The sequence below is a fragment of the Pristiophorus japonicus genome, chromosome 16 (genome assembly GCF_044704955.1).
Source record: "Pristiophorus japonicus isolate sPriJap1 chromosome 16, sPriJap1.hap1, whole genome shotgun sequence".
Lineage (NCBI taxonomy): Eukaryota > Metazoa > Chordata > Chondrichthyes > Pristiophoridae > Pristiophorus > Pristiophorus japonicus.
Genome location: NC_091992.1, coordinates 60419066 through 60443478, shown reverse-complemented (window position 1 = coordinate 60443478; position 24413 = coordinate 60419066). Strand labels below are relative to the sequence as shown.

Genomic DNA, 24413 nt, shown 5'->3' with positions numbered 1-24413 from the left:
AGAATTTTTAAATATCGAGGTGTTGCTGGACTGGAAGGCAATGTAGCTCAGCGAGCACAGGGGTAAGGAGTAGACCGGACTTGGTGCGCGTTAGGATACAGCAACAGAGTTTTGGATAAGCACAAGTTTATGGAGGATGAAAGATAATCCAGCAGTTTATTCAATTTAGGAGCAGTGGCGATAGTACTGGCCAATTTCATGAAGGGCAAGGGATGCACCTTGGAGGAACTAGCAACACAAATAGCCTCAAAACAGCCAGAGCTCCCTTGAGTATATGTGTTATTTAGTTTACTTTGACCAGACTATATGAGACTTGTACAGTGCTACCATTTCTGGAATTTGAAACAAGTTATTTTTAACCAAACATGACTCTGTGCTTTCTCCTGCATTGCCTCCAGGAGGGTCTGTCAATCATTCCCAATTAATATGTTCCTCTCTGGCAATATAGCATTGGTCCAAAGACATGTGGGACACGGCATGCTGTTGATGTCATGCGAGGGCATGAATTCCACGACATTGAGTTACAGGGCTTCTACTGCAGGCAACACTTCTACTGTTTGTTAGGGATCTCCATTCCTCTGTTCATAAATGGCAGAAAAGAAACCAAGCCAGTATCAGATGCCACTCCAGGACAGAAAGAACTTTCATTTATATAGCGTCTTTCGCATCCTCAGGACATTCCAAAGCGCTTTGCAGCCAATAAAATACTTTTTAAATGTAGTCACTGTTGTAATGTGGCAAAACATGGCAGGCAATTTGCACACAGCAAGCTCCCACAAACAGCAATGGGATAGAATGGCCGGTTAATGTGTTTTAGTGATGTTGGCTGAGGATAAATATTCGATGTGACTATTTGTACTGCACTTTTTTTGACAGACATGTGTCTGTCAAGCCCCGCCCCCATTGCATTTTTTGACAGACATGCGACAAGCCCCACCCCCTCTCCCGGTCCAAATCATTCCATGCACATGGTGCCGAGAAGCAGGACCTATGGCTCCAACTCTCTTCTTCCCCCTCCCAACCCCCTCCTCCCCGCCCGGCGGGCCTGGGGCCAAGAGTGAGGGAGAGGCTTGGGGGAGAGAGAGAGAGACTGGGGGGAGAGAGAGAGATTGGGGGGGAAAAGAGAGATGGGGGGGGGTGAAGAGAGATTGGGGGAGAGAGATAGAGGCTGGGGGGGAAGAGAGAGAGGCTGGTGGGGGAGACGCTGTGGGGTGGGGGAGAGAGAGATTGGGGAAAGAGAGAGATTGGGGGAGAGAGGGGGGCTGGGAGGGGAGAGAGAGAGACTGGGGGGAGAGTGAGAGAGACTAGGGGGAGAGAGAGGCTGGGGGGAGAGTGAGAGAGAGACCGGTGGGGTCGGGGGTGGGGAGACAAGGGTGGGGGGAAAGACGGATCAAGTTCTTCCAACCCCCTACAAGGGACATCGTTAGAGTGGATAATCGTCACAACACTGTCACTATTCACTTCATCCCCAATAAACCTGTTAACAATCCGCACACAATGCCTGCCCCGTCTATGGTGGGGGCAGGGGGATGCACTTGCATTGGAGTAAGGCACTTTGGCTGGGGGAGAGATGTACATGGACTGGCGTAAGGCACTTTGGCTAGGGGAGGGATGTACATGGATTGGGGTAAGGCACTTTGGCTAGGTGAGGGATGTACATGGACTGGGGTAAGGCACTTTGGCTGGAGGGGTGGGGGATGTACTTGGACTGGGGTAAGGCACTTTGGCTGGAGGGGGGAGGAAGATCTACTTGGACTGGGGTAAGGCACTTTGGCTGGGGGAGGGGTGTACTTGGACTGGGGTAAGGCACGTTAGCTAGGGGAGGGATGTACATGGACTGGGGTAAGACACTTTGGCGAGGGGAGGGATGTACATGGACTGGGGTATGACACTTTGGCGAGGGGAGGGATGTACATGGACTGGTGTATGACACTTTGGCTGGGAGAGGCATGCACTTGGACTGGGGTGCGAGACTTTGGCTAGCCCTTGCTGTCTTCTGGGGAGCTCTGTCCTCTGTCGCTTCAGGAAGTCAAAGTGAATCGAGTTACAATTTGCGAAGTCAGTGAGATCTTGGGATGGGTGGTTCCAGTTGCACATCCCTGTGAAACGTCAGGATGTGGCTTATCCTCCAAGGGGACCAATCATAGACAAAGAATGGAGCATGGCAGCCATTTTTGCAGTACAAATAAGCACGTCCATAAATATTTGCCAGGACACCGAGGAGAACCCCCCTGTTCTGTTTAAAAATAGCTCCATGAGATCTTTTACGTCCACCTGACAGGGCTCGTCCCTGTCATCTGAAAGGTGGCTCCTCCGACGGTGCAGCGCTCCCTCAGCATTACATTGTAGTGTCAGTTCAGATTTTGTGCTCCAGTCTCTGGAGTGGGACTTGAACCTACAACCTTCTGACTCAGACTCGAGAGGTCTGGCTGATACCTGCAACACAGAACATGGTTTTAATGCAAAAATGCAATTTTATTTCCAGCTCCATTGGTAAAGGTACCACTTACTTCTTGAAGAGATAATCCGGGACAGATGTAACATATGCACCTGTGAGTATGCTCACAGGCTGGTAGAGAAGTTGAGCTGTGAGTGGCTTAGCCAGTCACATGATGTTCACAAGACTCAATAAAACCCCAGCCAGTTGGGTTCAGGGGATCCACGATGAGCTAGGTGGCTGTGAGCCCGGTGATGAACTGGTAATGTGTAGTGTGATTGTTAAACCTTTTGCTAATAAACCAATTAGTTCTTATAGCAATGTGTTGCTATGAATTCTTAAGCAAAGAACCCATGAAGCAAGTACATTACAACAGGGGAGAAGGCTTTATTTAGTAGGTCTTCAAAAGGGAAACTTATTAATTTATACAGAACAAATTTTCAACCTTGTAACTGTAGTTCTCTCAGTGAATAGAAACTAAAACCAAAACTATCTACCAACCAATGATTGTGTGCAATTGAGTTGACATACTGCTTTTAAATTTTAGTTGAATTTTCCACTTTTTCAGGATCATCCGATCTGGAAATGCAGGGGGGGAGGTACTTTAAAAAAAAACATCTAGAAAGGATGAAGACACAGACACTGAGCCATTGGGGGAGAGAGCCAGTCATGGTAACCGGAAGTTTGGTTAAAATGATGGGTCTAGAGAAGATTTTAATGGTGAATTGAGGTGAAGGGGGTTTAGGGAAAGAATGTCAGAGATGGGATCAATGCAGTGAGGAAGGATGCATGAAGGGCCAGACTCGGAGGACCAAAGCTTTTGGGAGGGGTTAAAAGGCTGGAGAAGGTTGTGTAGATAAGGTGGGAGAGACTTTGGAGGGAAGAGGCTTGGTATTCTGCGGCGAGTGTCTCACCTCCTGACTCCCATCTACAGTGCACAAGTCAGGAGTGTGATGGAATACTCGCCACTTGCCTGGATGAGTGCAGCTCCAACAACACTCAAGAAGCTCGATACCATCCAGGACAAAACAGTCTGCTTGATTGGCATCACATCCACCACTTTAAACCTTCGTGCCTACAGTGTGTACCAACTACAAGTTGCACTGCAACAACTCGCTAAAGCTTCTTCGGCAGTATCTCCCAAACCCGCAACCTCTACCACCTAAAAGGACAAGGACAGCAGGAGCATTGGAAACACCAACACCTCCACATTCCCTTCTAAGTCATACATCATCCTGACTTGAAAATATATCGCCCGTTCCTTCATCGTCGCTGGGTCAAACTTTGGAACTCCCTCCATAACAGCACTGTGGGAGTACCTTCACCAAACAGACTACAGCGGTTCAAGAAGGTGGCTTACCACTATCTTCTCAAGGGCAATTAGGAATGGGCAATAAATGCTGGCCTTACCAGCGACACCCAGATCCCATGAACGAATAAAAAAAAACTTTGGAGGGACTTGAAGATGAGTACAAGACTGTTAAATTCAACGTACAAACGTTAGGGAGCCAATATAGGTCAGTGAGAACAGGGTGAGTGACATTTACTGCATACAACTGACTGAATATTGAACCTGTTGGACTTTATGGATTTGTTTTCATTTAGTTTCACTGTTTTTCCCCTATAAGCGCCCCCTTCAATCCACAGATCAAGATCTGTTCTTGGTCATTGTTGATATTGTCCCAGCAATTATTTACTAGAAGATTGGTGGGATGAGAAAAAAGAATTCCTCAGCCAAGTTGGAAAACTGCCCCAATTGGTCCCATAGAAGATGAGAAGGGGGATTTAATAATGGAAAATGTGGAAATGGCTGAGACCTTAAACAATTATTTTGCTTCGGTCTTCACAGTGGAAGACACAAAAACCATGCCAAAAATCGCTGGTCACGGGAATGTGGGAAGGGAGGACCTTGAGATAATCACTATCACTAGGGGGGTAGTGCTGGATAGGCTAATGGGACTCAAGGTAGACAAGTCCCCTGGTCCGGATGAAATGCATCCTAGGGTATTAAAAGAGATGGCGGAAGTTATAGCAGATGCATTCGTTATAATCTACCAAAATTCTCTGGACTCTGGGGAGGTACCAGCGGATTGGAAAGCAGCTAAAGTAACGCCTCTGTTTAAAAAAGGGGGCAGACAAAAGGCAGGTAACTATAGGCCGGTTAGTTTAACATCTGTAGTGGGGAAAATGCTTGAAGCTATCATTAAGCGGGACATGTAGATAGGAATAGTGCAATCAAGCAGACGCAACATGGATTCATGAAGGGGAAATCATGTTTAACTAATTTACCGGAATTCTTTGAGGATATAACGAGCATGGTGGATAGAGGTGTACAGATGGATGTGGTGTATTTAGATTTCCAAAAGGCATTCGATAAGGTGCCACACAAAAGGTTACTGCAGAAGATAATGGTACGCGGAATCAGAGGAAATGTATTAGCATGGATCGAGAATTGGCTGGCTAACAGAAAGCAGAGAGTCGGGATAAATGGGTCCTTTTCGGGTTGGAAATCGGTGGTTTGTGGTGTGCCACAGAGATCGGTGCTGGGACCACAACTGTTTACAATATACATAGATAACCTGGAAGAGGGGATAGAGTGTAGTGTAATAAAATTTGCAGATGACACAAAGATTAGTGGGAAAGCAGGTTGTGTAGAGGACACAGAGAGGCTGCAAAGAGATTTAGATAGGTTAAGCGAATGGGCTAAGGTTTGGCAGGTGAAAAAATGTTGGAAAATGTGAGGTCATCCACCTTGGAAAAAAAAACAGTAAAAGGGAATATTATTTGAATGGGGAGAAATTACAACATGCTGCAGTGCAGTGGGACCTGGGGGTCCTTGTGCATGAAACTCTTTTTGGGTCCTTGTGCATGAATCCCCCAAAAAAAGTTAGTTTGCAGGTGCAGCAGGTAATCAGGAAGGCGAATGGAATGTTGGCCTTCATTGCAAGAGGGATGGAGTACAAAAGCAGGGAGGTCCTGCTGCAACTGTATTGGGTATTAGTGAGGCCACACCTGGAGTACTGTGTGCAGTTTTGGTCACCTTACTTAAGGAAGGATATACTAGCTTTGGAGGTGGTACAGAGACGATTCACTCGGCTGATTCCGGAGATGAGAGAGTTACCTTATGATGATAGATTGAGCAGACTGGGTCTTTATTCGTTGGAGTTCAGAAGGATGAGGGGTGATCTTATAGAAACATTTAAAATAATGAAAGGGATAGACAAGATCGAAGCAGAGAGGTTGTTTCCACTGGTAGGGGAGACTCGAACTAGGGGGCACAGCCTCAAAATACGGGGGAGCCAATTTAAAACCGAGTTGAGAAGGAATTTCTTCTCCCAGAGGGTTGTGAATCTGTGGAATTCTCTGCCCAAGGAAGCAGTTGAGGCTAGCTCATTGAATGTATTCAAATCACAGATAGATAGATTTTTAACCAATAAGGGAATTAAGGGTTACGGGGAGCGGGCGGGTAAGTGGAGCTGAGTCCACGGCCAGATCAGCCGTGGAAAAATTGAAGATCATCGGTTCCACTATTAGCTGAACCCACATACTGACTTTTCAGCTCTCTGAGGGGAGGGAGAATGAGCTTCAACAAGCTACCCAGAATCATTCTAGTCTCCCACCTGCTTCAGCTTGCTGCTTGGAATGTGCCTGAACTATAGGAATAGGATTGAGCCATTCAGCCCCTCGAGTCTGTTCTACCACTCAATTAAATCGTGTCTGATCTGTACCACAACTCCACTTACTTGCCTTTGTTCCATATCCCTTGATATCCTTAACCAAGAAAAATCTACCGATCTCAGTCTTGAATGCTCCAATCAACCCCCAACATCCACAGCCTCGTGGGGAAGGTAGTTCTAGAATTGCACGATGCTTTATGTGGAAAAAATGCTTCCTGATTTCACTCCTAAATGGCCTAGCTCTAATTTTAAGATTATGCTCCCTTGTTCTGGATTCTTACCCCCCCCCCCCACCCCGCACCAGAGGAAAGTTTCTCTATCATTTTAAACACCTCACTTTAAACACCTCACTTAGATCACTTCTCAACCATCTAAACACAAGGAAATAGAAGCTATAATTTGTCCTGTCCTTATTATCGAACCCTTTAAGCCCAAATGGGCTAAGAATACACCTGGAATGTATGAGGATTGCACAAGGAATGTACAAGGAGTAGGCCAGGAATGCATTGGGAATGTACAAAGATTGCACCAGCAATCTACTAGGAGGGTGCCAGGAATGTATTCGGAATGTACTAGGAATACATCAGGAATGCTGTCTTTATTATTCATTCTCGGAATGTGGCCATCGCTGGCAAGGCCTGCATTTGTTTCCCATCACTAGTTGCTTTTGAAAAGGTGGTGGTGAACTACATGCATGGTCGATGTTGTGCCCCAAATATCAAAAAAAATTCGAAAACATTAGTTTGTCACGAAGAACTATTGGTCGGCGTGTAGAAGTAATTGATGAAGACATGGCTTCTGAGTTGAACAAGAAAGCAGTGCTTCACGTTGTGTTTGTGTTCTGACAGGAGCAATAAGGTTGTGTGGTCAAATCAACAAACAACTCAATGATGCAATTTTCTGACAGTGCATTGTCCAACAGTATTATTTTAACACAGTGCTGATTTAAAAACAAAATCGTGTTATCCCTGTTTGAACATAAATTGTTCGTTTCTTGAGGTTTTATGGCCTGCCATGCCGATTTCATACCCAGATGTGGCCCTTCTGCCGAAAGATTTGCCCACCTTGGTATAGATAGTACACACTGCAGACACGGTATGCCGATGATAGATGTTTAGGCTAGTGGATAAAGTGCCAATCAAGCAGACTGATGTGTCCTGGACAGTGCTGGGAATCACGAGAAATGCACCGGGAATAAACTATGTAAAGAGTGAATTGGGCAAATGGCGGGGAACCTCGATCAACAGGCGCACAGAGCGGGGAATTGTGCATGGAAAATCAGGAGCACCGGGAATTTGGCACACTGGTCGCTATGCCAGATTCTCCGACTTGTGCCAGAGGACTTACCTTGCACTCTTCAGCCTTCTACACCCAGGGGAATTCAAACCACATTTATGGAATCTCTCCTCATAATTTAACTTGAAGCCCTGGTATCATTCTGGTGAAGGTGCGGTGCGCCAAACCGAATGCAGTACTCCAGATGGGTTCAGATGACATTATTGATCAAATGGAGTGAAACTTGACTGATTTATAATAATCTAGCTCATTATATTCACAAGGCTTTATTTTTGCATGGAAGGGCTGAAAATGTAAAGCTTTGCTCATGGGAGCACCAATTGGAGAACTGGGCACAGACAGCAGCACCTGATTCAAGACACATATGGATTTTCTGCCTATTAATATCAATAAGGGAAATATGGGAAGCATCATGAATCGGGGCAATGATTCTCATTGAGCGAAACAACTTGGAGGTTATAAAATACATGCAGGTGTTTTGAGGAGTGATGTTATTTAACTTTGGATTCATTTCTTCTGCCAATACCTGTGATAGCAGACGGTAACAGAGAGCATTTTGATGCAGCCAAACTGACACTCAGATCAACAGTTCCAACATAAATTTGTTACATGATAATCAACAATTGATTATCAGGAAAATGTAGTCAAATATAAAATGTTGTTGAGATTTTGGACAATATAAACTGACAAAAGCAGAAGTCTCAGAAGATGGCTTGCATCCATTTTGGATATTCTTTGAGAAACAACGCAGGATAGTTTTGGAGGGGCAAGTAGTTCTTTGTGGACACTGCTTGCTCCTTCAAAAAAACTGAAGGCAGTAACTGAGGCAGGTGGCACAGCTTGGTGCGAGGATGGTGGGATGTGAGTTTGTGCCCGTTGCCCCGCACACAGCATGTCCTCAATTTCCACAGGCCGCATCTGCGAGAGGGGGGGGGGGGGGGGGAGGGAGGCATCAAGCTATCCCCTCTCCCTCCCCCCAACCCAAACAGGGAAGTAGAATTGGAGGGCAAGACCCTGTGAGTGACTGTGGAACATCACCGCCAGAGGTCGCGGAACAAGTTGCCCATCTTTCTTCTGAGTTGGAGAAGAGGATGGGTTTGTGTGCAGGATTAAACAGAAAACACAAGAAAATATTTTCTCCACAACTGAAAAGTAAACTTACAAGGGTTTGCTTAATAAATAAGTCCTAGGTGTAAAATAGAGATTAAGTAAACATTTTATCCAAAAAATAATTTTCCAGTGAGACTGTAGCTTGTTGATGTTGATAATTAGAGCCGAGGTGTATTTTAGTGTCTTGGTATGCAAGAGGGTATAAAATTCATCATCCCATTTGCCATATCCATGTTGTCTGTAGAATAGCTTAGGCTGTTTCCGTTGTGATATTTACTTCCTTTTAGCCAGTTTCACTATCGGAATTCCTCTACTTCAGATACGCTTTTTCCAAACACAAAGAAAGTACCCTGTACGATACTTTTGTTCTGATCATCGTGGATACATGGAGCGATACCCCATCACCATCTCTGTTTTTCTGATACTTGGCGCATGATCTGATGGCAAAGCCATAAACTCTTATCTGCAGAGAGTGATCTGGGATTATCTGGTGGTGCATTGTATGTGTAAAACCGATAAACATGACAGCATTCTCATTGTGCTGGACACTATCACTTCAAAACCCTTCTTCATCACTTCTGCTTTCTGGGTCTGCTAAAGCAGTAAAACTAACCGCTTACCAACAAACCTCATCTCTTGTGGGCAACAGTAATAACTGAGAGTGTGGTTCGTCATTCACTGAGCTGGACGATCCTGATCTTATCTTCTATTGCCTCCAGAGGTTGGGACAAAACCCAACAATTCCCACTGGTTCTGGAGCAGGGATTTCTCTGGTCCTTTCCCCAATACAGAGAAGATAGCGTGGTCAACGGCCGTGTCAGCAGTGTGTGAGGCTTAGAATGCTGCTCTTAATTAAAAACAAATTCTGATGCCACAAATTTCTGTTTCTTTATTCCAAGATACACCAAGGTACTACAGACTATTGCTGAGGTGTTAATGATCATACTGCGATCACAAACTCTAGTAGGACTGGCGAGAGGACATCAGTCGTAGTCCCCATTTAAAAAAATCAATACTTCGCAGGCTCCTTAAAATCTTTGTAACCAAATCTGGAGTTACACTGCAGAGCTCCTCTAGCCTTGCCTCGTGGATAAAATGCCAGCATTTCCTTTCCTCCCCTCCTCTCTATATGACCATATTATGTGTGCAGGTACTGTATCCCCTTCACTGTTACTATTAGTTAAAAGTGCTCTCTGAATTTGGCACCACTGCCTTGCTGTATACGAGAGAACAGTATTACGAACAAAGGAACAATGACAGACAGGTAAAGATCATCTGGTCCATCCAGCCTGTCCCACACAATTGCCATACCTTGTGTATCACAACATATATACTCCACCCCACCCCAAACCATGGGATCTCCTGGGAGGCGCAAACAGGTAAAAAACACAAGCCAATTTGGGGAAACAAAATCTGGGAAATTCCTCTCTGACCGATCTAGGTGATCGAAACTAGTCCAGATCACTCTGTCCATTAAATTTCCCGTGTACTACCTTCTGTAAGAGGTAATCTCCACCGCAGCCAGAAACAAATACAGCTTTTGCTTGAAGGAATTCATTGAGTCCGCATCCACCACATGAAATGGCAGCTTGTTCCACAGGTCTACTATTCTCTGTGAAAAGAACCACCTCCTGACATCTAACCTAGATCTAGCTTTATGCAACTTAAATTTGTGCCCCTGGTCCTGCCTAGCCTATTTCATTGAAATAAATTGTAAGCTGGAACACTGTCTATTCCCTTCATTATCTTTTAAAGATCCTTCACAGCAGTGTTACAAGACAAAGCAGATAAATTTGACACCAAACCACAAAAGAAATTAAGGCAGATGACTAAAGGCTTGGTTAAAGAGGTAGGTTTTAAGGAGCGTCTTAAAGGAGGAAAGAGAGGTAGAGAGGTGGCGAGGTTTAGGGAGTTCCAGAGCTTAGGGCCCAAACAGCTGAAGGCACAACCACCGATGGTTGAGCAGTTATAATGTGGGATGTTCAAGAGGCCAGAATTTGAGGAGCGCAGACATCGTGTGGGGTTGAGAGATTACAGAGATAGGGAGGGGCAAGGCCATGGAATGATTTGTAAATGAGGATGAGAATTTTGAAATTGAGGCATTGTTTAACCAGGAGCCAATGTAGGTCAGAAAGCACAGGGGTGATGGGTGATTGTGACTTAGTGCGAGTTAGGACACGGGTTGCTGAGTTTTGAATGACCTCAAGTTTACGTAGTGTAGAATGTCTACGCTGCTCTAAGGTAAAGATTCCCAACTCTTTCAACCTATCTTGATAACTAAGATGCTTTAGACTTGGAATTAATCTAGTGGCCCTCTTCTACATCCTTTCCAGAGCCTCAATATCATCCACCACGTGAAGACCAAAACTGAACACAGTATTCCAAGTGCGGTCTAACGTCTTGTTCAAGGACAAAACAGTACGTCTCGTCTTATACTCAATGGTCCTAAAGGATACACCCCAACACCTTATTTGCTCTAGCTATCGCTGCACGGCATTGCTCGTGTACCTTTAAGGATGTATGCACTAGAATACCCAAATCGCTTTCTATCTCCACCATCTTTATTGACTTTCGCTGGAGGATTTATGAATCTTGAGCATTTGCCCTACCCATATGCATAACACTGTACTTATCCAAGTTATACATAATTTTCCAGTCATGAGCCCAGTCCCCCAACATTAAGATCTGCCTGAATCAGACGAGCTTCTTTTACAGTTCTAGCACACAGATCTTGGTATCATCTGCAAATCTGCAAACTGTGCCGCCAACCCCCGACTCCAGATCATTAATAAAAACATTGGTGAGATACTTCAACAGTCGGATTGAAATTTGGTCACTGTTAGTTGCTAGATGCAGCGAAAGATTTCTATTACACAATGTGTAAAGGCTGGAGTTACAACTTTGAAGTAGCCAAGGATTTTATTTTGCTGCTTCTTGAAAAATGGGTTGCTCAATTGCAATAAATATCTGATTAAGTAACTGAATAAGCAGACTCGCCAGTTGTATCACGAGCACTTAACTGTTCCTCTCCATAGACATTTGCACATCACAGAATCTGACCAACTGGCACTTGTTTATTGATATTCTTAAACATTTTTTCTTCAATCCCCTAAAACTAAGCCATTTTGTTTTGAGGAGCAGGATGTGGAAAGGAATCAGCTATTTTTTCCTATCCACATATCCAACTTTACTGAATAAATCATGTACAGATTTTAAGCCACAAGGATTGTATGATTATTTTGTTGATTTGCTACCCATGGTCAAATTCCTTATAGATTTGACACAGTTGTGTTGGGACCATCCCTTCCTTCGCCTATGATACAAATTGTGCTAGTTTATAATCATTCAGTTCTTCTCATAGGGCTCAGGATCTTTCCTCTTTGAATTTCACTTGATTTAATTTCTCTGCCTTTTTGCATACTTACAAGGCAGTAACAGTTTATTGTTCCAGTCAGTGTTTGCTCTTTCATTGAAATCAATGTGCACTTATACAGCGCCTTTAAAAGAAGGAAAACATCCCAAAGGCCCTTCACAAAATCACAACCAGACACCAAGCCAAAAGGAGGAAGTATTAAGAGGGGTGACTAAAAGTGAGTTTTGAATGAGGAGAGGATGGTAGCAAGGGAATTCCAGAGCTCAGGGACTAGATGGCTGAAGGCACTGCTGCCAACAATGGGGCAAACAGATCTTGGAATACACAAGAGGCCAGAGTTGGAAGAAGCCAGAGTGCTTGGAGATTTGCAGGACTGAAGAAGGGTGATAATTTCAAGTTGGAGACACTGGGGAACCAGAGAACCAATTTTAGCTGAGCTGAATTTGATAGAGGCTGGTGAATGGGATGTTGGCCAGGAAAGAGAGTTAGAATTGTTGAGTCTGGAGGTGCCAAAAGCTTAGGAAATGCCAGAAGTGGAAGTAGGTGGTCTTTGTGATGAAGAGGACATGGGGTTGGAAACAGCTCAGGGTCAAATAGGACCGAGGTTGTGAACTGTCTTGTTCAACCTGCAACTTAATGGAATCAGTGGAAAATGCAGAGAACTTGTAGCAGGGGCCAAACAGGATGGTTTTGGTCTTCCCAATGTTTAATTGAAGGAAATTGTGGCATCTCCAGGTCTGGATGTTGGACCAACAGGCTGATAAGAGGTGGTGGGAATCATCAGCATACATGTGGAATCTGACCACATGTCTTTAGATGATGATATCACCAAGGGGCAGCAGGTAATGGAGGGCCAAGGATAGATCATTGGGGGGGAAATCCAGAGGTAACTGTGCAGGATGAAAAGAGAAGCCATTGCTGGAGATCTTCCGGCTACCGTTAGATAAGACTGGAACCAAGCAAGGCAGTTCCACTCAGCTCCAAGCAAGAGCAACAGATCTTCTACAGCTAGCTCTAGATTCATTGTGGCCTTCAAAGGTGCTGGGCCTGTAACACTCCTCTCCCATAAAACAGGCCTCAACACCTCTTTCAAAGAGGCACGCTACATCTTTTGGTGAGTGGAGGCGCGTTGGGAAGAAGCAGTAGCAATCATAGATGAAAATTGTATGGGTAGCTTGGAGTATGGGCATTTAACAGTTGGCATCCCTGCTCAATTTTCTTCTATTGCTACATTGAGACTACCCAAAATCTCAAGATAATCTAACCCAAGTATATTTACTTAGAAAGCAGCTTGCTCAAGCAGAACTGCTCAAGCTCTGTAGGAGTTATATCAGTTTGACCGGTTGGCTAAATATATCCAATATTTCAGCATTATATTGTGATTTTTTTCTTCACTATTTTTCCCCTTCATTTCCTGAAGGTGCTGGCACTCTTGGCTAGGCTTTGACCATTTTCTACAAGTAGTTATTCAAGTGCGAGCTTCAACACAGATTGTTCTCAAGCTATTGACTCCAGCAGAATACCAGATAAGTCCACTCAGTCCTTCAACATTCCAGCCAAAGGGCAATGCGGAGGACCCTTACCCAATGCTCTCCTCCATAACCAGAAGGTTGCACAAGCTATTGCACACCTACCATTACCCTGAGTGAGACGAGCCAATTCAGACCCAAGATCCTCCTATGGCTGCTGCTTCTTGATAAATGAGCCAAGATTATGCATGGAGTACAATGCATCTCCGATTAATGATGATCTATTAATCAGTCCAGTTAATGTACTAAATAAGGTAATGGGGAGCTGGTGAATTATCCCAGTGAGGGGCATGACCAATTAGAGTAGAGCACCCTTTAAAATGAAGTTCACAGGGCGATAGTAAGAATGATAAATATCCATACTTCAACCCAAAAACTATTGTGCATCACATTCTACAGGATTGGAACACTCAGAATTAGATCAATTTTAATTCAGATAGGAGGTTCAGTGTAAAACACTTATTATTGTGCCAATTGCTGAACATTTTGCAACAAACTACTTCCTCATTTCACAGGAAAGGAATGGGATTGTATTAAAATACAACAGCACAGCACCTCATGACGAGTGGCAATATCACCCGGTTGTACCCTCAAATTAGCTGAATCGGCAAAGTGATGTTGGGAGAGGAAATCATTTCACTGCAACAAACACAATGTCACATCAAGGTCAGACATCTGTAATCATTTTTATTTAAAAAAAATTGAATTTGATGTCCACTTCCTCTTAGAAACAACTGAACAGCAAGATCTCCCGCTCCACAATCTACAGCATGCTAACTAGATCAGAATGGCCCTTGGAAATGTACGCTTTACATTTACAGCATCAATAATCCATCACCAGCATCAGGGACCATCTTTTTTTGCAACTCATACCAGTGGCTCAGTTGAAAACGCTCGCTGATGACGGCCATAAACCATTAAGATCTTAGCCAGCGTTACTTCAGCAACCCGTGGCTAGGGAAGGGGAAAAGTAAAGCACTATGGTAACCCCGCCGCAGTGGATTTATTTGGAGACCTACGGTGGAGGTCTTCCAGGAGTGAATGGCTGGTCAAGTCTTTATCCACACTAGCTCATGAATTGCCAATTGTGGGGTACGAGGGGGCAGCCAGCACTCCAAGCAGTACCCAAACAAGGAGTCAACACCGACAGGGCACCTTTATCCTTGAAAATAAAAACCAGGAGCTCCAGGTATAATGTCTGCTGGAGTAAAGCAAAACAAATCCCAGGGCTCTGTTCTTCCCAGAGTAAAAGCAGATCCTGCTGCTCTGCCCTCCAATGCCCATCACACTGAGCTGCACATGTTTATCTACTCTTCCTTTAAAATATGGTCCCTGCCTCAACCACTCCCCAGGAAAGTATTCCATGCTCCAATTCTGCATAATATTTTTCACCTTAAAGAATCTAGTGTGTGTTTTGGTCTTCTTACCCAAGGAAGGATATATTTGCCATAGAGGGAGTGCAACTAAGGTTCACCAGACAGATTCCTGGGAGGGGGGGGGGGGCGGGTAGAAATTGTCCAATGAAAATGGAGTAGACTAGGCCTATATTCTCTCGAGTTTATAAGAATGAGGTGTGATCTCATTGAAACATACAAAATTCTTACAGGGCTCAACAGGGTAGATGCAGGGAGGATGTTTCCCCTGGCTTGGGAGCCTAAAACCAGGGGTTAGTGTCTCAGAATAAGGGGTTTAGGACTGAGATGAGGCGAAGTGTCTTCACAGAGGGTTGCGAATCTTTGGAATTCTCTACCCCAGAGGGCTGCATTGAGTATATTCAAGACAGAGATCGATAGATTTTTGGCTATTAAGGGAATTAAAGGATATGGGGATAGTGCAGGCAAGTGGAGTTGAGGTCAAAGATCAGCCATGATCTCATTGAATGGCGGAGCAGGCTCGAGGGGCCGAATGGCCTGCACCTGCCCCTATTTATGTTCTTAAAAAGGAATTTCTTCTAAAATAAGGATTTTAAACTTAATCCCTGGTCAGTCATTCTCCAGAGGAAATGCATCATAAACCTTGAAGCTAAATGCCCTCGCTTTAGAATGGGTATGCCCAATGCTTAAAGTATATCCCAATACTTTAGAACCAATGAATTATTTCTGAAGTATGATTCCCATTTATTTTTCCCGAGACGCACCTTGATTGGCATTTTCTAATGGAACACTAATTCATGATCTTTTCTCCATAGCCCTCAATATCCTTACTCTATTAAGCACCTCAGTTGATTTTGTATCTATGGCCTTTAGTTCCTCATTCTCAGCATGAAGTTTTCTTGGATTCATTAGTTTAGCTCAAATTGCCAGTGTTATACGCCTTGTTCTGGATTCCCAGAGCGAAGAATCTAACCTGTCAATTCCCTTCCATTATTTTGAACACATTAAAATAAGGTCACCTCTTAACGTCCAATGAATAAAACTGATGACGGTGCCCAAAAAAAAAGTTAAATTCTACACCTTGTGAAGTTGCTTTTAGCTTTGATAATATTTTGCACTTTAATGACTAGCACCTATAGCTTCAAATTCTTTTGACCTTTCCTCCAGCCTTGCACTTCATTTAGATCATACTCTCATCTGCCAGTCTAATATCTGCCAATTCAGAATTGATTTAAAATGTTTTTTTGCATAACGTTACCTTTTACTTAACGTTTACTGCCACCAAGCTCATGGTCTACAGGGCTGTAGTAATACACGCCCTTCTGTATGGCTCAGAGATGGACCACGTACAGTAGACACCAAGTCACTGGAAAAATACCAACGATGTCTCCGCAAGATCCTACAAATCCCTTGGGACGACAGACGCACCATCAGCGTCCTCGTCCAGGCTAATATCCCCAGCATTGAAGCACTGACCACACTATCAGCTCCGCTGGGCAGGCCACATTGTTCGCATGCCAGACAAGAGATTCCCAAAGCAAGTGCTCTACTTGGAACTCCTTCACAGCAAATGAGCCAAAGATGGGCAGCGGAAACGTTACAAGGACACCCTCAAAGCCTCCCTGATAAAGTGCGACATCTCCACTGACACCTGGGAGTCCCTGGCCAAAGACCGCCCTAAGTGGAGGAAGTGCATTGAGAGGGCACTGAGCACCTTGAGTCTCAATGCCGAGAGCATGCAGAAATCAAGTGCAGGCAGTGGAAAGAGCATGTAGCTAACCAGTCCCACCCACCCCTTCCTTCAACATCTATTTGTCCCACCTGTGACAAAGTCTGTGGCTCTCGTATTGGACTGTTCAGACACCAAAGAACTAATTTCAGGAGTGGAAGCAAGTCTTCCTCGATTCCAAGGGACTGCAGATGATGACTCATCTACCAGTCTAATAATTAGTTATCCTTCACCGTGAGCTCTATCTGCCAATTCAGAATGGATTTTTGAATTTTTTTTTGCATAATGTTACCTTTTATGTCATTTATATGCAGTGTGAAAAGCTGCAGCTCCAGCATTCACCCTTTTGGGGGGGGGGGGGGGGGGGGGTGCGTGCACCATGGTTACTGGCTGCCAATCCAAGAGAGTCTCAAGCTAACACACTGCCTCCCACTTCCCAGTTTGCTATCCATAAACCACAAATGGCAGAATAATCTCAGTTTAAAAACCCAATGCATCTTATGCATTTTCCTTCATCAATTTCAGGAAGCTGTTTAAGCAAGTCAAAGCAGGACACATGGAAGGATAATGGATCCAAAGTTATGGCACATTTGGATCTCAATACCAATAGTCCAGTGCACCTCAGTTTGAAACTGCACCAGATCCAAAAAAAGATCTCACCATAAAAGACTAGAGTTTAGCAATGCGCTTACAGATATGCAGGACTCCTGAATCATAAGTGTTAACCCCGCTCCTTTCCTTCCCCAGCCCCAAATTTACTTTGGGTGCTGCACACTGCCCAAAACAAAGTTGGGTAAAAAAAAACACTTTGCATCTGCACATTTAAAAATGCAACTATAGGTTGAACCTCTTATCCGGCATCCTTGGGATCTGGCCTGTGCCAGATAAGGGATTTTGCCAGACGAGGAGGTGTCACGTTAAATTGGATGGTACAGGTACTGAGCAAGGGGATGTCAGGGCTGGCTGGCTGGCTGGCTTGGGGCTGGGAGTGTGGCAGAGATTGCGGGATCAGGCCAGCGATTGCGGGAGTCAGCAGCGAGGAAGGACTTCAATTTGTTCATGTCGGAGTTCTGCACATGCACCACCTGGTGGCCGGGAATGGTGCCGGATGAGGGAGTCCCGGATAAGGGAGTTGTAGTTGTAATATTCATGAGAACTACCAGATTGGGTGAAAGTGCACTAAGCAGAAGCAATGAAAACTACACTGAAGTCAAGTTCTTGTACTAAAGTATGGTGGTTTGCATAGAGTGCGATCTGTTTTGTGCACGAGTATTTAAAATCAACAATTTTCATATGAAGCAAAAAGCTTACATGCAAAGGAGAGGCTTTACACAATTGAAAGAGACAACTCGTATTGGAAAACAATTATATTTTGGAAGAACTTTCACTACAGGTGACAGAATTCCAAAAATCAAATTACATGAAAATATACATCACCATTTGTCTTTGTACATCAGGCAGAAAATCTGCAGTATAGCTAGAAAGGAAAAAAACACAACAGCATTTTTAATACCAAAAATCCTCAAACTGCCCACTTAGAAGGGTGAAAGCCTACACCTAAACATGTGAAACCTACTCCAGACACTCCCCACAAAAACAAGCTCGGAAAACATTTGCTCCATCAGTTGGGCAGTGAAGACTATTGAGGTCACCTTGGCCAATTTCAAATTCAGGTATAAACTTTAACCCTTACTGTAAAACCAAAAGTACCCGCATCTTAAATATTTGAACATCTGCAAAAATACTAGTATTTACGCCCAAAATAATCCAGGGTACAGAGTGTTAATGCAGTGTCAGAATATCTCATAAAATATTTCCACTATGGAATCCATCTTAAAAATTGATAAATGCAACTTTAAGTTTTACAGTGCAATACACCTTTTACAAGACTTGTTTTTTTTTTAAATAGTAAACTTAAGAAAAATGAATGCACAAAGCCCCCTTGCTAAAATCTTTCAGAATTTACACGATTCTCTAACTACAAGCAAGCTATAATTTGGTACAATGCATATTGTGGGTGTCTAAGTACTGTATATAGAATATCCAGATAATGTTGTGCTATGTACAGGTCTTTACAATTCCTCCTGAAGATCAAAGCAGTTCACAGGAATCCTGATGCATCATTTTGTTTTCCCCCAAGTTGGCACGATAGGCTTTACTCCACAATGAGGATGGCATAATTCACACAGCTCCAGAATGCCAATCCAGGATTACCAACTTGTTACCAGTTTGAAGAGGTCCAACATTTGGTGGGTTGAGTGCAGAAAGTCAACAGTGCCATGTTGGTTCTTAATTGGAGACCTGCAACTCAGAAATTTCCTGTTAGTTATTGCTGCAGTCGAGTCCAAGTACTTCAACAAACCTCCAATGTTATGGTGCCAAAACAGAAGCCCCTCCGTTCTAACTGTATCAGGCACACACTGAATGGCCACGAGTGATACCGTTGCTGGTAGCTGTGAAACCGTAAAGAGCTAGTGCCTCAAGACTATTGTACAATATAGAGCATTTCTCAAGCCAATACATGAGCCACATCCGTCACCAAGAGGTCGTCTTAAGCACTTATTCAGAAGCAAGACTTTTGACTTGTTCATGAGGAACAATGAGAGTTCCTAAAATGGAAGCCATGGAAAATCTATTCTCCCAGCTTGAAACAAACAAAACCAATTAGCTGGATTTCAAACATTTTGGCTGATGCATTGTAATGTTCTCAAATAGTACACAATTTGACCCTTCCAGAGTATTTTATATACAATTGCAACAAGTCTAAGTGGCTCCAACATTTCTGCAGTCCATAGGAAATGCAAGACAGATAAAGGGATACACTATTTACTGTTGTAAACTTCATTTGGACAACTTTTAACTTCCAACCCCCCACAAACAAATGTGCTTACCAATCCTTCCCCAACAGAAGATCCATCGTAATTTTTTTTAAAAAATTCAACAAATGGGTGATCAGCATTAGATTCCCTCATCAAGCCCAACTATTTCTCCCTGGCACCCGATTATCTAAGCAACCTTCAATTTAACCAATCTGGTTTATGAACAAATCACTCAAAGCAACACATTTGTAAAAAGGGAATGTGACTATGTTGGGTGGTGGGACTTGTATTGTAACCCTTTGTAAAGAAAGCACACACTTTGGAATATATATTTACATTATCTACAGATAAAAGTTCTGATACCCAGGGGTGGAGGATGGAAAAATCACTAACCACCAACAGCATTTAAGACTTCTTCATTAACACACATGTATGCATACATCAAATGTGTGCTGGAAGCATCTAACTTTTTTTTTTCTTTCCCTGCAGTGACTTCAAAATAAAAGAGGCCTTTTTAAAAAAAGTTTGGATTTGGCTCAAAACTATATGCCTTTAATAGAACATTTTTGGATTCTCTCCATACATACATTGCCCAGTGTCTCCTGGCAAGTCTCTGCTGTACTAGAAGAGTTGGCACTTGGTCATGAAACATCAGTAGCTACTGGTGGAACGTTATGGGATGTTGCAGTCTCAGACCAACATGTGCAAATTACTTGGACCAATCCACAGGACTGCAAACAGTGGAAGGAAAAGTTAGAACCCTCCAATCCTTTGTTCCTGCTTGCCCTCAACACCCAGGCACTACATGGTTAAGTTCTCAGGGGACTTGCGGTGGCTTTTTAAAAAAAGGTTCTTGCCTTATGTTAGCAATTATTGATTAATGTTCCACTGTTCCGGTTACAAAGATCTTTTACTTTGAATGAGTTTACCCAAGCTTGGTGTCTTCCAATGGGAATCAAGAAAAAAAATGTTTCTGATAAAAAGGGTCAAGCACATTTAGGACTGAGTATGCTGCCTTGGGTAGCAAGGCCAGAATTCCTTCTCTGCCCTTCAACCCCTCCACCATCCTCCCCAAAACAAAGCACCAAAGTATACAATTTCATCTGATCATGGCACCATATTGTCAGTAAGAATAAATGGAAATGTGGAATTTTCAATGTTCACTTCAACTGCAAGAAATACCCTGCAATGAACAGTCCTTCAAAATTGGGCTGACTAAAAGAACATGGAGTTGGATCATACTAAAATACTGATGGATGCAAACATGAGTATTATACAAGAGTATGCTACAATTTCAGTGGCTTAAGTGGGGTGGATGATGACAGCCTTCTTGCAGCCCACCCAGTTACATGATCTTAGATCATAATTAATGTCGTCTCAAAGGACACTGAATTTGTCGGCAAATCGACCTCCCAGTCACAGTAGCAAGCCAAGTGGCTTAAGTGCCATTTTTCTTGTAGCATATTGCCACAGCCAGCATGCAAAAAAGATTAGGTATCTATACAGCACGTTAGTTGGCATATAGTCTGCAGAAAAGTACTTTTACAGCTAGAAGTATAGATTTCCAACTATAGCATAATCTTCAGACGCTGGAGTATGCTTCAGTCCATGCTGAATCTGGTAACAGTCTCCTCAGGAAAAGCAATATTGAAGTGGTTAAATACAATGATGCACATGAACACTCATTCCAGAGAACTGGATATTTAATCTGTACATCGACAATCTGTTAGTCAATACAAAAACAGCATGTAATGCTATTCAACTTCAAGGTTCTCATTATCTGCTTCATTACCCTTCAACATACTTGCTGTATAATGGTCAGAAGGATAGCATATAGAGGCCATCGAGGTAGGACTGTAATCTTATCTCTGCATTTTGCGGTTCAAAGCACTAGAGCAAACTAAAGCAGTTTAGGATATCAGAACTGTAACTGCTTCACTGCCGTTTAACTCGCTCAACACGAGACAACCTGCTGATAGTAGGAAAACCCCAATTAGGCAATACTGTACCAGATCGACAGTCCTCGATTTTGCTTACCCTGAAAAGTGAAGCTTCCTGGCGAATGAAGTGTCACTCGAACGCAGTCTCTTGACTTTTTCTTACACAGCGTGCAACTTTCCTTTTGAATTCACCATTGCGGTCTTCCCTCCATTCTTTCTGCAAGTTCAAAACCAGGACAAGCCAATGAACAATTCAGCAAATCATTTATTCCCAACACCCAAAATTGAAGCTGGTGAGCTCCATTTTGGCAAATGCAAAGTACTATGATGGCCCCATGCTTTATCCTTCAGTACTGCAACTTCTTTCCCAAATGAAGAACTTCCATTTACACTGCACCTTTCACGTCCTCAGGATGTCCCAAAACACAGCATTTCATTATAGCAGTGACTACAGCCAGTGTCAGCAAACATGGCAACCACAAAGCCCCACAAACTGCAGCGAGATGAATGATCAGATAATTTAAACAAAAAAATGTTTAGCTAAAGATAAATGTTAGCCGGGTCATGGGAGGACTGCAACTCAACAGGTGGATGCAAAGGATTTCAAGGCATCGAGGCAGAAAGAACCTCTTTAGCATCTCACCTGAAAGTCAGTATTAGTGCTGCACCATATCAGTCTAGATTACGTGCTCAAGTCGCTGGAGTGGGACTTGAACCGACTGACGAGGTGAGCACTACCACTGAACCACAGCCGACATACAAAACTGGTTTGCATTACTACACAGCAGCCTGCCTCCACTCACTAAAAATCAACTCCGAGGGAGCATAAGTGAGGTGTATCCAAACAGACCCAACTGATGGAGAAACAAGAACATTTAACTCCAATCTGAATGAAATGACCATTGCAATTTTTTTCAATTTTTTTTAAAAAAAAGCAAAATTTAAGTGTGAAAATGCAATGTTATAAAACGAGTACCAAATTTATTATATTGAATCTTTAGACAAGAATAATTAAGACTGTATAATCTAAAACAAACACTAACTGCTGGGTTGGAAGAAGGGGTGGGGGCAGGGGGTAGTGAGTTTATGAATAATTTTGAACATTAATTCTAAGTAAGGAATTGAAGTCATTGCAGACTCCAGCGGAATTTTGAGTTAGGGCTGAAGGCAAGCAGGAGGTGATCTCACATACATGAACAGTAACGGCAATGGACAGACAGCAAATAAGACTGGAAAATTGCACACGAGACCAGGAGCCAGTGTGCAAGTGCTAGTGCTCTTTTAGGATTTGAGGTAACAAGAAATTGGAACAGGAGGCAGCCAATTGGCCCCTCAAGCCTGCTCCACCATTCAATAAAATCATGGCTGATCTGATCATGGACTCAGCTCCACTTCCCATAACCCTTTACTCCCTTATTGTTCAAAAATCTGTCTATCTCCACCTTAAAATATATTTAACGACTCAGCCTTCACAGCTCTCTGGGACAGAGAATTCCAAAGATTTACAACACTAAAATTCAGTCATCAGTTTTAAATGGGCAGCCCCTTATTCTAAGACTATGCCGCCTAGTTTTAGTTTCCCCTAGGAGTGGAAATATCCTCTCTGCATCCACCTTGTCGAGCTCCCTCATTATCTTAAGTTTCAATAAGATCACACCTCATTCTTTTGAACTGCAATGTGTATAGGCCCAACCTATCCTCCTAAATCAACCCCCTTGTCTCCAGAAGCAATCTAGTAAATCTTCTCTGAACAGCCTCCAATGCAAATATATCCTTCCTTAAATACAGAGACCAAAACTGTACGCAGCATTCCAGGTGTGGACTCACTACCCTGTACAGTTGTAGCAGGACTTCTGCTTTTATAGTCCATCCACCTCAATACAGGCAAACATTTCATTTGCCTTCCTGATTACTTGCTGTATCTACATACTAATTTTGTGTTTCATGCACAAGGACCCCCATGTCTCTCTGTACTGCAACACTTTGCAATTTTTCTCCATTTAAATTATAATTTGCTTTTCTATTATTTCTGCCAAAGTGGATAACCTCACATTTTCCCACATTATACTCCATCTGCCAAATATTTGCCTACTCACTTAGCCTATCTATATCCCTTTGCAGATTGTGTGTGTCCTCCTCACAATTTGCTTTCCCACTCATCTTTGTAGTCAGCAAACTTGGCTACATTACACTCGGTCCCTTCATCCAAGTCATTAATATAGATTATAAATAGTTGAGGACCCAGCACCGATCCCTGCGGCACCCCAGTAGTCACCGATGGCCAACTGGAAAATGACCCATTTATCCCGACTCTGTTTTCTGTTAGTTAACCAATCCTCTATCCATACTAATAGATTGCCCCAAACACCGTGAGCTTTTATCTTGTGCAGTAACCTTTTATGTGGCACTTTATCAAATGCCTTCTGGAAATTCAAATACATCACATCCACTGATTTCCCCCTTATCCACCCGGTTCGTTACATCCTCAAAGAACTCCAGCAAATTTGTCAAACATTATTTCCCCTTCATAAGACCACTCTGACTTTGCTTGGTTGAATTATGCTTTTCCAAAATGTCCCGCTACTGCTTCCTTAATAATGGACTCCAGCATTTTCCCGACAGATGCAAGGCTAACTGGTTTATAGGTTCCTGCTTTTCATCTGCCTCCTTTTTTTAAAATTTTTTTATAAAAATAGGGGCGTTACATTTGTGGTTTTCCAATCTGTTGGGACCACCCCAGAATTCAGGGAATTTTGGTAGATTACAACCAATGCATCCACTATCTCTGCAGCCATTAGGATGTAAGGCATCAGGTCCAGGGGCTTGTCCACCTTTAGTCCCATTATTTTACCTAGTACTATTGCATTAGTGATAGCGATTGTATTAAATTTCTCTCTACCTATAGCCCCTTGATTATCCACTATTAGGATGTTCTGAATGTCTTCTACCGGGATGACAGATACAAAATATTTGTTCAAAATCTGTCATTTCCCTGTTCTCCATTATTAATTCCCCAGTCTCATACTCCAGGGAACCAACTTTAGCCACTCTCTTCCTTTTTATGTACCTGTAGAAACAGTTACTATCAGTTTCGATATTTCGTGCTAATTTACTTTAAAAATCTATCTTC

The 24413-nt window shown here is 43.2% G+C and overlaps 1 protein-coding gene across 1 annotated transcript in view; it reads right to left on the bottom strand.

The window, feature by feature from the left end:
* Nucleotides 1–17876: 17876 nt before the first annotated feature.
* ube2g1a (ubiquitin-conjugating enzyme E2G 1a (UBC7 homolog, yeast)) overlaps nt 17877–24413 on the bottom strand; it is a 96384-nt gene continuing 89847 nt past the window's right edge. The window contains exons 5-6 of the mRNA XM_070857371.1: nt 21381–21500; nt 17877–18825 (exon numbers count right to left, since the gene is read on the bottom strand). Coding sequence (XP_070713472.1) covers nt 21414–21500 — 87 coding nt within the window. The 3' untranslated portion in view covers nt 17877–18825; nt 21381–21413. The remainder of the gene's footprint in view (nt 18826–21380; nt 21501–24413) is intronic.